This window comes from Alternaria incomplexa (assembly GCF_024043165.1).
Source record: "Alternaria incomplexa strain BMP 0042 chromosome Unknown scaffold_12, whole genome shotgun sequence".
Taxonomy (NCBI): domain Eukaryota; kingdom Fungi; phylum Ascomycota; class Dothideomycetes; order Pleosporales; family Pleosporaceae; genus Alternaria; species Alternaria incomplexa.
The window spans coordinates 1,002,807-1,015,695 of NW_026249861.1; the positions used below are offsets into that span (position 1 = coordinate 1,002,807).

Sequence of the window (12,889 nt, forward strand, 5' to 3'; positions counted from 1 at the left end):
ATAGAATCGAGGTGCTGCAGCTCTTAGAGAGGCAGGTGTTGATGAGAGCTTCGCGGAAAACGCGCCAAGGAATGGGCGGACGAGAACAAGGCGCGGTGGGGGTTTGCTGCGAGGAGCAAAAGAGTAAAGAGTGGAATTAGTAAGAAGATCAGGCGCGGCACTGATTAAGTAGTGAAATGGCCGTCATGGAAGGGAAAGAGCGACGGGCGCGAGAGTTTGGAGGGACAAGCAAAGGTGAGGTTGCACTTAGGAGGAAGGCACGTCAAAATTGCGCTAACCCGTCACCGGGCGTCACGTGTGCCTCTCCTAAACACGATTGCCAGCAAAAGACTCTTCGATACGGTTGCAGCCGCTGCACGCATGACAAAGCGAGACAGCAATTGACGAATAATACGACACGCTTTCTGGGCGCGACTTGTGCGAAAAGATGCCTGATGGATACCTGTTGCTACCTACGGCTGCCTGGTGACTGAAGACAGCCTTGGCAACAAATCCTCGCGCAACCGGACTCATATTGCAAGGAAGAGACCGATCTAGCCAGAGATGGATGACTGTGACTCTGGCTGGGACGAAGGTGTGCCAGACAAAGGACTTGTTTTTGCGCCTGGTGAGACAATACGCTCCCTTACTTCACGCCCTCCTCTCAGCCGCTTTACTGCGTCATTCCAAGTGCAGGGTTGGTCGATAAGGCAGGCGTCTTTCAGATCATGTGAAGATGGAAGGTCCGATAGGCAGTCGAATGTGGGTAGCTTACATGCAATGCATATTGCTTGCGCTCTAACTGCCTCGGTGGTTCGATCAGCTGCATGGAGATTCGTGGCAGTAATCGGGGGGTCCTCCGTGATGAAAACAGATCAAACGAAGGAAGATACTGCGATTGCTTTGGGGACGGAGAATGAATGAACAGGCACTAAATTTGATATTGTACCAGAATATACATCAAAATGGTATGCCGGGGACTCTGTCAGCCCTACACGACCTTGGAACTCAATTCCCCACTGCAGGCCAAATCGCGCTAGAGCTGCAGCTAAGCTCGCACGCCCGACGCGCTTCGCGTCCCAAACCACTGCGCATCTTTGTTCACATCGAGAATCTCCAAACAGAGGAGGATTGTCGCAACCCCACGAAATAACTTTACAGCCGTCGTGAACGTTCGCAATTTTCCCTGGGCCTATATCTCGCCTAACAGACCGCGCGCGCAAGTCCACCACCACATCGCGCACCCCACCAGTCCCACAACACACATCCTCAACCACCACCACCGCCTCAAGATACTCCATGGCGACATCCTCCAACCCCCTCGGCCCTGGCCCACGCTACGGCCTAAACCGCACCGCACCACCCCAACAACCCACCCAACCGCAACCCACCTTCAGCAGCACACCGGCCTTCCCGCCCAACCCCAAAAACGCCCAACGCCTCGAATCTGAGCGCCTAGAACGCGAGCGCGCCGCGCGCGAATCCGCCCAACGCATGGAAGCCTCCGGCGCAGCCTCCCTCGCCGAGCTCACAGAAGAACAACGAGAAGAGATCGGCGAAGCCTTCAACCTCTTCGACCTCGACAAGGACGGCTACATCGACTACCACGAGCTCAAAGTGGCGATGAAAGCACTCGGGTTTGATTTGCCCAAGCAGGAGATTCTGGGTATTTTGCAACAGTATGGGACGCAGGGCGGTCAGCAGGGTGGGAAGCAGAGTTCGAGACAACAGCAACAGCAGCAGTATGCGGCGCCTGGAAGACAGTTGCTGAGCTTTCAGGCGTTCCAGACGCTCATGGCACAGAGGATCTTGAGTCGTGATCCGAGAGATGAGATTCTTAGGGCTTTTGAGCTATTTGACGAGGGCGGGAAGGGAACGATTACCCTGCAGGATCTTACACGTGTTGCGAGGGAGTTGGGTGAGGCGCTATCGCATGATGAGTTGGTGGCTATGATTGAGGAGTTCGACATGGACAACGATAACGCGATTTCGAGGGAGGAGTTTATCCAGATCTGCATGGGGACCTAAGAACGAGGGCAAGGGACATACTGTTACTTTAGTTTGCAAGGCGTTTCTGGCGTTGCTGTCATCACTGCGAGAAAGGATGTCATGCGAGTCAATTTCAATCTTGCTTTATTTGCGCCGAGAAACTATTTACAGCTCAGCTCTTCAAAGTAATTGCACGCCGAAATCAAAATTCAAAACACATGGAAAATGCATAGTACAAATCTCCCAGCTCTTCCTCTACTGGCCGGGCGAGACAAGAAGACCCTTCTTGGCGGAATCGTGTGCCCATCCACCTGCCAGCGCCTGACCACCGTTCTTCAATCCGTAGTCCTGCATCCTAGCCTCAAGCTCTGGCCTGAAATGCCTGATGAGACCCTGCAGCGGCCATGCGAAGGCCTCGCCCAACGCGCAGATGGTGTGACCCTCGACCTGCTTGGTCAACTCCTGGAGCATGTCGATCTCACGCTCACGACCCTGGCCCTTGGAGAAGCGGTCCATGATCTGGTGAGTCCACTTTGATCCCTCACGGCATGGTGTGCACTGACCGCAGGATTCGTGGTGGTAGAACTTGGCAAGACGGGTGATGGCGCGGACGATATCTGTGGACTGGTCCATGACGATGACAGCGGCGGTACCGAAACCAGACTGTGAGTCCTTGAGCGCGTCAAAGTCCATGAGTTGGTCGTCGCAGATGTGCTTGGGCAGAACGGGGGTTGAGGAACCACCAGGAATGATAGCCTTCAGGTTGTCCCAACCGCCACGGACACCACCGCAGTGCTTGTCGATGAGCTCGCGGAGAGGGATGGACATCTCCTCCTCTACAGTGCAAGGGTGGTTGACGTGACCGGAGATGGCGAATAGCTTGGTACCCTGGTTGCGCTCACGACCGAAGCCGGCGAACCAGCTGCCTCCTCGTCGGCAAATTGTGGGTGCGACAGCGATAGTCTCGACGTTGGCGACAGTGGAAGGGCATCCGAAAAGACCGACAGCAGCGGGGAACGGAGGCTTCAAGCGAGGCTTTCCGGGCTTGCCCTCTAGTGACTCAATGAGGGAGGTCTCCTCACCACAGACGTAGGCGCCCATTCCTCGGTGGATGTAGACATCGAAGTCGTATCCGGAACCGCAGGCGTTCTTGCCGATAAGACCGGCCTGGTATGCCTCCTGGATGGCGCGCTGGAGTACGGTGGCTTCGTGGTAGAATTCTCCTCGGATGTAGATGTAGGCGGCGGTAGCGTTCATGGCACGGCCAGCGACGAGGCAGCCCTCGATGAGCTTGTGGGGGTCCTTGCGCATAATCTCGCGGTCCTTGCAGGTCCCGGGCTCACCCTCATCGGCGTTGACGACCAAGTAGCGGGGCTTGCTGTCCTTGTCCCAGTCCTTGAAGTTCATAAATGACTGCATCCATTAGCAGAGGTCGCAGTAACAGGTCTTGACGTTGCCTACCCATTTCAAACCAGAGGGGAAACCAGCACCACCTCGGCCACGGAGACCAGAAGCCTTGATCTCAGAGATGATCTATACCCGTCAGCCTTGATTCGTATGCCGTGTATGCTTGTCTCTACACACCCATTCGTGACCCTTGAGCAGGATCTCCTTCGTTTTGTGCCAATCACCGTACTTCTGCGCGCTCTTCAAGTCCGCACCGTGGTGTCCGTACAGGTTCTGGAAGATTCTGTCCTGGTCCTTCAGGCCGCCGTATGTCCTCTTTGGTGGCGCATCCTGGACCGTCGCGAGCGTCCTCTTCTGTGTGCGGTTCTGGGGGGCGGCGGCCGAAAGGCGAGTAGCTGCCGAAGCCGCGGGCAGCGTTCGGTGGGCGGCCGCGCTGAGCGCCGATGAGGCAGGTGCGTGTCGTGCGAGCATCGTGATTGCTTTATGTGTGTTGTCTCGCGCAATTGATGCTCGGGGGTCCAGCGAGCGTTGGGTCTGGCGATGCGAGTGGTGGCGGTCGTGAAGTTCGATCTGGATGACCTACCGTTTTCTTGGCGTCTTTGATTGGCCCGAGCCAACATCGTTGACATCAATCCGCCAGGAAGGTCCGACTCGACCGCACCATCATCATCATCGTCACGGACCATCGACGAGATGCCGCAAGAATGCAATTACACCCTTTTCGTCCAGAATCACTCGCAACATTCCTCTCAGCTCCTACAATGCCGTGAACCACGCTCTTCAAAGATACCTTTTGTTATCGTACAGTGTTCGTGTCGAGCAGTAATGTATTTCTATCGTGGAACCTTTCTCAAGTTTTCCACGTCAATTGCAAGCACCCATTTTAGTCGTTGTGCGGTGTCTTCACAAAGAGCAGCATAGGCCTTTGAGACGAGCTAATGCTAGTCTCGTTGATCGCAGGCCATCGAACATTCAGTTTGTTGTGTGGAATGTCTGATAGCTACGAGCTGTCTTGCTGGAGACCCTGATTATATAGCGCGGCATCTTGTCAACACCCATCATTCCTCTTGTCTAAACCTCGTGGTAGTGGATCATGATGGATTTCAAGGTACGTCTCACCTGCCACGTGGTTACTGGCTTCCGTCTTCGCTGGCAGCAGAGCTCTTGAAGTTCTATATAATACTCCTCTCTCATTTCACGACTCCTCTTCCCTCCCCCATATCGTTCTGACCGAGCTTTCCTTCTTCATCATCATCATCATTATCATCATCATCATTCATTTCAGTGGTAAGTCCCCCTTTCTTTTCCATTCATGATTCCAGGCATCAAATAAGCAGCCCTACAATCCCCAGCTCCCGCAAACCCCTGTATCCGTCTGCATAGGTCAAACTTTTCTGGAAGGTAAGGTAAAATAACACCCAGACGGATACATCATGGTCAAACCTGGGTACATTGCAGCAGCAACCCCCGGCCGGGAGAATACAATGGTCTCCGACGGCAAACGAATGAGAATCCTTTGGCACGATGGCGATGGCAATGGCGACTCCAACAAGGCCTTCGTTATGCGGTCGAAGATTACAGTCCGCGGTCATCCGACCTGGAAGATGTACATGGCAAATGTACCACGTCCCATCATCTATGGCAGAAAGGAGCCTCCAAGGTACGTATACCTCGACGATAAAGCCTGCTACGCAGTCTACAACTCCCAAACATATACCGCGAAGGAGCTCAGCACATTCTGGCCCTACAATTTTGACAACTCGGGTAACATCACAGCCAGCAGGCCAAATCGTGGCCGGCCAGCGTATCTCGAAAATTCTACCACGGTATTTGCCAGGGGTCCACTTCGTCGCTCCAAACTAGCAGAATATGAGTTCTGTGGTCGCCCAGCTTCATCAGGACAACACACCCCTGACTGGCGCGTGAAGAGAGCAGCAGAGGAAGCGCAGGCGAAGAGAATCAAGGCTAGCATGCAAATCTCGCTCAGCGGTACCATGCCGGCTATGTTCAAGCCTAGCCCCTACGTCCCTGGCCCTATCGACGGCAACATCAAGCCACTAAGTATGAGCCCCAACGCTATCCAGGGCTCACCGTACTTCGAAACCCCGGCAGCAGCCATGCGGAAGCGACCCAGACCTAGACCTGGTGATATGGCTGCAGTATATGCAGGTTTCATCTCTAATCGGAACGCTGAGGCCGCTGTGGCGAGCGCCGAATCAGAGCCAAAGAGGATCAAGGTCAAGCAAGAGGCGGACATTCAGAACGAGCTGCTGGCGATGACAGAGAAGCTGGCCAGTAATAAATGAGGTGGGTGATCCAAAAGCGTCTAAAAAGTTTGCATTTGTTTGCTGTTCTGGGTGGGCGTTGACAGGATGGTCGGGCGTTCCAGTATGTCTTAGGGGATGACTGCACGCCAACCTAGGGAAAAACTGAACAGCCTAGAGCCTACGTTGACTTCAGGTCACCTCCTTTGCAAGGTTTTAGGTCAATGTAGTCTGCAGACCTGTTCAGCGTTTCCCTTGTATGAGGTGACTGGGCACTTTCGGCGGGAAGGTAGCAAGCGTGAGCAAGTCGATCGACTGCAATCCAACTATTGTCAACTTCTCAAACTACCCTGAGTTGCTTCCCAACACTATTATTTGCGATCTTGATAATGATAGCGTTACGAAGGCGTTCAAGCTCTGTCTTCAGCTACCATCCTCCATGACGTGCGTTGGTGCGTGACGTCACGCGTTCGCGCTAAACATCGCTGCAGGTGCACTCTTCGCGGCTTCCACTTCACCCAACTTGCACAAAACAGCACGATACGATACCGGGCTGCATGCAGGGCCTCACACAGAAAACACCCTGGGATCCTGGCCGATGTGTCGTTGATGATGTCGGCGAATGAGACCCACTGGTCGGAGTCACACCGACAGGTTAGTCTTCCAAGCAACGCAAACCACAAGCAATGATCGCACTGCTAGACACACCGGGACAAACCCGACATCGCTGCTCAGCCCAATTTCTCTGTCTGCCAATAGGCAAAGCTACAGCTAAAAAGCATCCGTGACAGTGAGCCAGCATTCGGCTAGAACCTTTTGGCACCAACAGGAATGCATCTACCCACCTGGCATGTCTCACTCACCATGCGCGACCGGGATCTTTGTAGAAAGCCATCATGTCTCAGTGGCAGTGAGCCGGGTCTCGCTCGAACAACAATGGTCACTGAGACAAGCCTGGAATTACACATGTCTCTGAGCCACGCTGTTCGCTCTGAGATTTGCTGGGGGAGGACAGTGAGGGCTCAAGGTTCGTCTGCGTACTTAGATCATCTACTCCCTCAAAGCTGAGTTCTTGTTGCATGATCCAGCTTGTGCCTAACATCTCGGACTCAGCACCTCTCTATTTCTACCGACTCGCACAACTCCGACAGGTAAGCGATCTTCACGGATTCGTGGGTGCTTTATGGGAGATGTGACCCTTTCGGGCGTTAAAAGCAACGCGTCCACTATCTGATATATTGACTGACATCCTTCCAGTTTCGTAACTCGCCAACTGCTTTGGCTCCAAATGCTGTTTCTCGGTGCGGGTCCTCACATGGCGACCCCCAAACCACCCGAACCATTGGAAAAGCTACTCGAAGCTACTTCCAAAACAGCCCGAGTTCACCATTACACCGAGCCTTTGGGACTCCGAAAACCCTCTGTAGGCGACAAAGGCGGAACCAAACGAGGACGACCCAGATACGAGGGCACAGCCGGCGACCTCAACAAAGCGACTAAAGAGATTGTGGATCAAATCTCTGACACGTATCTCTCCGTGGAAAAACTATGTGAGGCAATACGTTCGCAACCCACCTTTCTCGATACGAACGTGGAGCCACTCATGAAGAAGTATGGTCCCTTGTTATGGGACCACGATAGTGGCTTTAAGCCACGCGCCAACGACATCGACGAACTGAACCAGGACTATGTTCGTCCCGATTACCTCTTGTATGAAAATGATCAAGATCGCAACAAGTCAGTATTATTACAGAGGGTCTGAGAGCTACCTAACTTATTCCTCACAGCATCAAAACGCTCGTGTCATGCTGGATCCTTCAGCGTGCATGCATGAAAATACGGGGGCGACCTTCACAAGAGATCAAACACTCAAACCAAGTGGCTGAGTCTACGGAAGCCCCCACCGTCTCCACGAATATCGGTCGCACATGGACAGCTCTCCTGCTCTCTTGGTTGACTCTGGCATTAAGATGTATCGTGTGGTCAGTCCGCAAACTCTTCCTTGTGATACTCTTTGTTGGGGCATTCTTTCTTATGGCATGCGGTTTGTTGTTAATTCTGGACAAGGCGATGCGAGATCATTCTCCTGGAACTGGAGATGTCAGCATGTTAACTTGCGAGGCTGTTGGGTTCGATTAGTCCTTTTGCGCCTGTTTCATGTCTATCATCGCGGGTTATGTACGGGTCAGGAGTTTGTGAATTTGCTTCTTCGCTGGAAAATGGGCAGTAGATGGCATGATAGATGCAAGCAGATGTTCTCAATCCATTCTTTCTACCCGATCAAAGCAACGCCACACTTTGACAGATGTACGAACTATCTCTCGGGCCGGTCTACACCAAGGATCGGAATAAACGACCCCTGCATCGGAGCCTCAAGTGTCGGAAAGTCGGTTAAGGCGACGCCACAGACGCAGTCCGGCTCCTAGTCTCCTAATCTCTTTTCGGCTCCAGTGGCGTACGCCACCGACACGTAAAATTAAACGGGGCGGTACGTTGCCGAAATAAAGGAGTCGCTAGTCATCGCTGCGCAGGATCAGCAATGCGGCGCGGTTGGCTCTACGGTTGAATGGAGTTAGCGGCGGTGTTTGTGTATCAGCTACCAAGTGACATGAGGTGCGTGCACACTACCACGCCAGGGAGCAAACGCCATGTAGGATTCCTAGAGCTTCACCGGTAGCCGTGCTCATCACTTTCTTACATTTTCCATGACTCGTCAACGTGTGATTCGGACTCATAACTGCATGCACTCGGCTCGACTAGCCAAAAGCCCCCAGTCGGCCTATGGGCGTTGTCACAACCACCCGTTGAATCCAACTGCAGAATTTGCTTTCTTTTCTTCCCCAGGGGTTCAGGCTTGTGGATACTGTTGCCTACGCTACGTAGGTGTCATCGGTAATGGCATCTGGGCGGCCTGGGCAGTCCTTTATTCCCGATGTCAGGTGGACTGAATGAAGACGCCAGATTCTCGCTCTGATGTGAGCCTATCTCGAAGCATTGGTCTCTCAGATCTTGCACGAAGGATTCAATGCTTGCCTCCAAGGTAGGGCTGACGTACAGCTCATAGAATCCTATGGAAGCACGAAATGCGGCAACGGCTTTGCTACTCCCGCCCGGTAAGGCGCGTATAATTGCTGAAGCACGAGCCCAGCCCTTTCCGTCGGTGCAAAACAGGGGACCTAGAAAGGGACAGGCCATAGCTTCCACGTAACTTTAGCGAACCTTGGAAGGACGCTCTCAGACCAACTCTTGGCCTATCGGATAGCTTACCATAATGTCTTGCTGCTCAACATCATTTTGACCAGTATTTTCATCCTTAATAGCGCTATGAAGGTCCTCCTCGTTGCCGATCGCGCAAAGAGTTTCTACGCTAGGATACGTTCCCCGAAATTGCATATTCTAGATAAGAGCAGAATATCTGACAGTATGGTCAAAACCTGTGGCAGCTTGCTCGTGATGAAGCGAGCGAACTCCGGAATATGACCTGAGCTTTCTCGTGAAGCTAATATCAGGGGTCTTTTAGAGCTTGTGCCCATCCTGTAAGAGGCACTTTGAAGGTTGAAAAATTAGTTATCCTCGAAACTACGTACTTGTAAGCGTAAGATAGTATCCGTGCAGTAGAAAGCGATGCATAATGCAGCCACCGCTAGTGCGAATATGGCATTGAGTATGTACATCTCAAGCCGGACCGGGGATACGTGTCGTACGATGGGATGTAATAGTCCCTGCCAAGCGGAAATCCTCCCCGTCAAATCGCCGTGGTAGCTCTACGCCGAGTCGCCGAAGCCACAGGTCAGTCTTGGTGAGCAATATACAGCTGTAAAGGAATATTACCACCAAGTTATAACTGATAGAATGTGCTCCCTTTTTGCACGCCAGCCTCATGGTACTGCACTCGAGCTTGTCAAATATCGTTCTACGCAGAACTTATACCTTTATCCCCCTTGCTCTGATTTAGATACCGAAGGTGGCGACGACGACGATATTGTTCCAAACAGCATCTGGCAAATAGAGTGTATGTCCAAATCCACACAAGCAAGCGTTGAAAGTCTTGTCTAACCGAATCGAAAAGCCGGCAGCAATAGATTGTCGTCACAGTTCCTGGCTATGCCACCAGAATTTACAGCCCTGATTCAAGAATGCACCAGAGGATCAACCAAGGCTTCATCATACCTTTCTCAACTGGGGCTACTAAACGGGTTCACCGACCCCACAAAGCCAGGACGACCAAGATTCAAGTCGAACGATACAATTCGAAAATTCTGGATAGCCACGAACGACAAGGTTCACGAAATCGCGTTGCTTTACAAATCAAGAAACGCCATACGCGAAGCACTTGTCAGCCAGCGTATCACTCTGGACGAAACTGTCAACGAGTGTCTCGAAGGGGCTGGGCCTAAGATATGGAGTGACGGAGTGGTAGCAGAGTTTCTCACTACTCCTGATGTCACTGGGGCGCTCAGTGAAGCCCTTGATGCCGAGTCTGCTCCCAAATCCAAGAACGCTTCAGAGTCCGCCGAGAACGGGTATCCAAGACATCTCATCTATGGAGATCCTGATGATCGAAACAAGTCAGTTCATAGCAGCTCAGTAGCAGAACGATGAGGACTAACATTCAGCGATTCAGGATCCGACTAAACGTGTTCGGCTATATCATCCAACGTGCCTGTCGTAAGGCCGAAGATGACAGACGCAAAGGGGAAGCCTCTGACGCCGCGCCCGAAACCGAGGATCCCACACCGCCAACAAGCTTCATGGACGCCGTACGGGTCGGTAACTCCAGGCGTATCCGCAGCATGTCGCCATCGCCTGATACCAGTATGGATGAGCTCGCTCGCTTTTCTCCGACTGGCGATTCAAACAGTTCCAAATCCAAAGAGAATCCCAATGTCCCAGCCTCCAAGACCCGATCACTGAAAAATCCATCTTCCACACAACAGGACATTTCACAAACTCGTGTCACACACGGTGCTTCTGTGGTAATACCTCCGAAAAGGCGTGCGGGTACTGGAATCACAGCGTTGGAGAACAGCAAGCGTAAACAGAGCAGATCCCAAGTTGGCAGCAGCTCAGCGAAAGCCAGTGAGTCATCCGTCAAAAGCAAGACCAAATTGACGGAGAACTTTATGGGGGCTCAATTCCTCCATGATCGTAGTGAGCTGGGAATCCAGCTCGACGATCTTCTTGAATCCCAGAATCCAGGACGCCAAGATATTGCAAAACTGCAGAAGGTTGTAGAACACATCGACATGATGGCTGTGAAACATGTCGAGGATCTCAGGAAGGCATTGGGAAGCGAGTACGATGAGCATCAAAGTGCTCTGAACAGATGGCTAGCATGCTTGAGAACACTTGTCGAGTTCCGCGAGGCTACTGGTCTTTCCGGTGAAGGCCAAGCCATACTAACCGGCTACAAAGACCTTCCACTGGAGAAGAAGAAAGCACGACGTCCCTACTCCAGAATGGTTCAAGAGATCCAAACATGGCGTGGGTCTGATGGCATGACGCTCCCCGTCTTTTGTAAAGAGGTGGGTTCCATACTCTTGAAGATGGCTAGCTTTGCTCCGTTGGGTATGGAGCTAGATGAGCTTCTTGAAGATCTGATACCTTACACGGAGCGCCTGATGGAATGCTTCCCGGCTACATCGGCCAATTCCTGATCCCTAAAAGGATCATCAACATGTTGTTTCAGTTTGTAGGGGTGGTATGTTGCGGCAGCTCGGTTCAGAGGGCTATAGAGGATGGGTAATATGTGTCGATACTGTTCTGCAAGATTATTACTACACCACACTTCGGACCTTGAAGCAATGTTTGTAACCGCCTGTGACAACACCTGCAGTATTGACAATCGTTGGATATCGCCAACCGTCTAACGACTGCCTCACTTCGCTTGAACCGATGTTCAGCTGTTCCAGAATCTCCATGACGGCAGCATACAAGACATCAAGATTCCCATCTTCGACTTTAACGGCAATTCCTATAGCACCGTGATTCACCCCAGCCAGATCAGCGTCGGGTAGAGCACGAACTGCTACTGCATAACAAGCATCCGCTCCGATCTTGCCGACAACTTGTCCGTTATAAGGCGTCATGAGCGCTGTGTCGAAGCGGCCTTCGCCAGCGACCAGCCCAGAGTAGCTGGCCATGCACTTGTGGATCAGAGCTAGATGTCGCGTTCTCTGATCGAGTATCTCTTTCGAGGGACCATCGGAAAGGTCAGCGGCATTCGCAAGCCTTGCAAACATGAGCGCGAGGTTCGGAAGAGGCATCGCCGGCGTAGGGAGGTTGCAACCGTCGACAGTCCACAGCACCTCTTTCTTCTTGAGTCCGCTTACATCCTCAACAGCTCGGTACACGCGCTGCTGCATGGGATGCTCATGTAAGTAGTAGTCGTGAGTTGTCACACCCAGACACACCGCACCTGCTACCATACCGACGTGTTTTCCGGAGCAATTGTTGTAGATAGCAGTCGGTGCAAAATCCTCTTTGATCCATGCACGGTTGACAGCAGCGTTCTGAGCGGAGTGTCCGCCGCACGTGAGTACCCCCTCTTTCTCTCCCGTCTTCTCTAGCATCGCTTGTGCTCGTTCGATATGTCGAGGTTCACTACTATGCGAAGCGCACATGAGCGCTACATCTGCGTCATCGTAATCGAATCTCTCCGCAGCTCCAGTCTCCAAGATCGCAAGGGTCTGGATTGGCTTCGTTGATGATCGCGCAAGGGTCATCCTTTGGTAGTCGCCAATTGTGGAGAGTAGTTTGCCAGAAGCGTCGACAATGGCCGCGTGTATGTTGTGCCTATTCTCGATGATGCCACCGCGGTAGCTGATGACTACGTCATTCCCAGACAAGGTGTTCACTCCGTTCCCGATAGTAGCGCTCTGCGTCGAGGGTTTTGTCGCATCTTGTGGCTTCGCATCCGTGTCCGTGGCATGTACCATGACTTGGCCGAGTCCGCTAATTCTGTTCAAGTCGACTGGGACGTGAGCAGCGAAGATCCGAGATACTATACCAATAGCTTTGTTCTTGCTAGAGTTTGAGAGGAGAACCGCGTTGAGGTGAGGCACAACTATGGAAGCCGTAGATGAAGCGCGAGGAAATATTGTTAGTGTAGGACGCTGTCGCGTCCGGCGTACACCTGCCTTTCAATGTCTAGCGCGAGTGTCTTCATTACCTAATCGATGTCCGATTGAGTATGTCATCGCGTATGGAGGGCTAGAGATGCAGCGCATTTTCATGGGAACTGCTTGAGA

At 52.5% G+C, this 12,889-nt stretch overlaps 5 protein-coding genes across 5 annotated transcripts; 3 read left to right on the top strand and 2 right to left on the bottom strand.

Annotated features, from left to right (window-relative positions):
• Window positions 1-1,278: 1,278 nt before the first annotated feature.
• On the top strand, window positions 1,279-2,007 carry J4E90_008217 (uncharacterized protein; the record flags this gene model as incomplete). Its single annotated transcript, XM_051437747.1, has 1 exon — window positions 1,279-2,007. The coding sequence occupies one exon, from the start codon at window positions 1,279-1,281 to the stop codon at window positions 2,005-2,007; it is 729 nt and encodes a 242-aa protein (XP_051288558.1).
• Window positions 2,008-2,223: 216 nt separating this feature from the next.
• On the bottom strand, window positions 2,224-3,846 carry NUO51 (NADH-ubiquinone oxidoreductase 51 kDa subunit, mitochondrial precursor; the record flags this gene model as incomplete). Its single annotated transcript, XM_051437748.1, has 3 exons — window positions 2,224-3,381; window positions 3,430-3,501; window positions 3,553-3,846. The coding sequence occupies 3 exons, from the start codon at window positions 3,844-3,846 to the stop codon at window positions 2,224-2,226; spliced, it is 1,524 nt and encodes a 507-aa protein (XP_051288559.1).
• Window positions 3,847-4,859: 1,013 nt separating this feature from the next.
• Window positions 4,860-5,681, top strand: J4E90_008219 (uncharacterized protein; the record flags this gene model as incomplete). The annotated part of the gene is made up of 1 exon (XM_051437749.1): window positions 4,860-5,681. The coding sequence occupies one exon, from the start codon at window positions 4,860-4,862 to the stop codon at window positions 5,679-5,681; it is 822 nt and encodes a 273-aa protein (XP_051288560.1).
• Window positions 5,682-9,743: 4,062 nt separating this feature from the next.
• J4E90_008220 (uncharacterized protein) lies at window positions 9,744-11,296 on the top strand (the record flags this gene model as incomplete). Its single annotated transcript, XM_051437750.1, has 2 exons — window positions 9,744-10,207; window positions 10,264-11,296. 2 exons carry the CDS (start codon window positions 9,744-9,746, stop codon window positions 11,294-11,296), a joined length of 1,497 nt encoding a protein of 498 aa, XP_051288561.1.
• Window positions 11,297-11,416: 120 nt separating this feature from the next.
• On the bottom strand, window positions 11,417-12,577 carry J4E90_008221 (uncharacterized protein; the record flags this gene model as incomplete). Its single annotated transcript, XM_051437751.1, has 1 exon — window positions 11,417-12,577. The coding sequence occupies one exon, from the start codon at window positions 12,575-12,577 to the stop codon at window positions 11,417-11,419; it is 1,161 nt and encodes a 386-aa protein (XP_051288562.1).
• Between the last annotated feature and the right edge of the window lie 312 nt (window positions 12,578-12,889).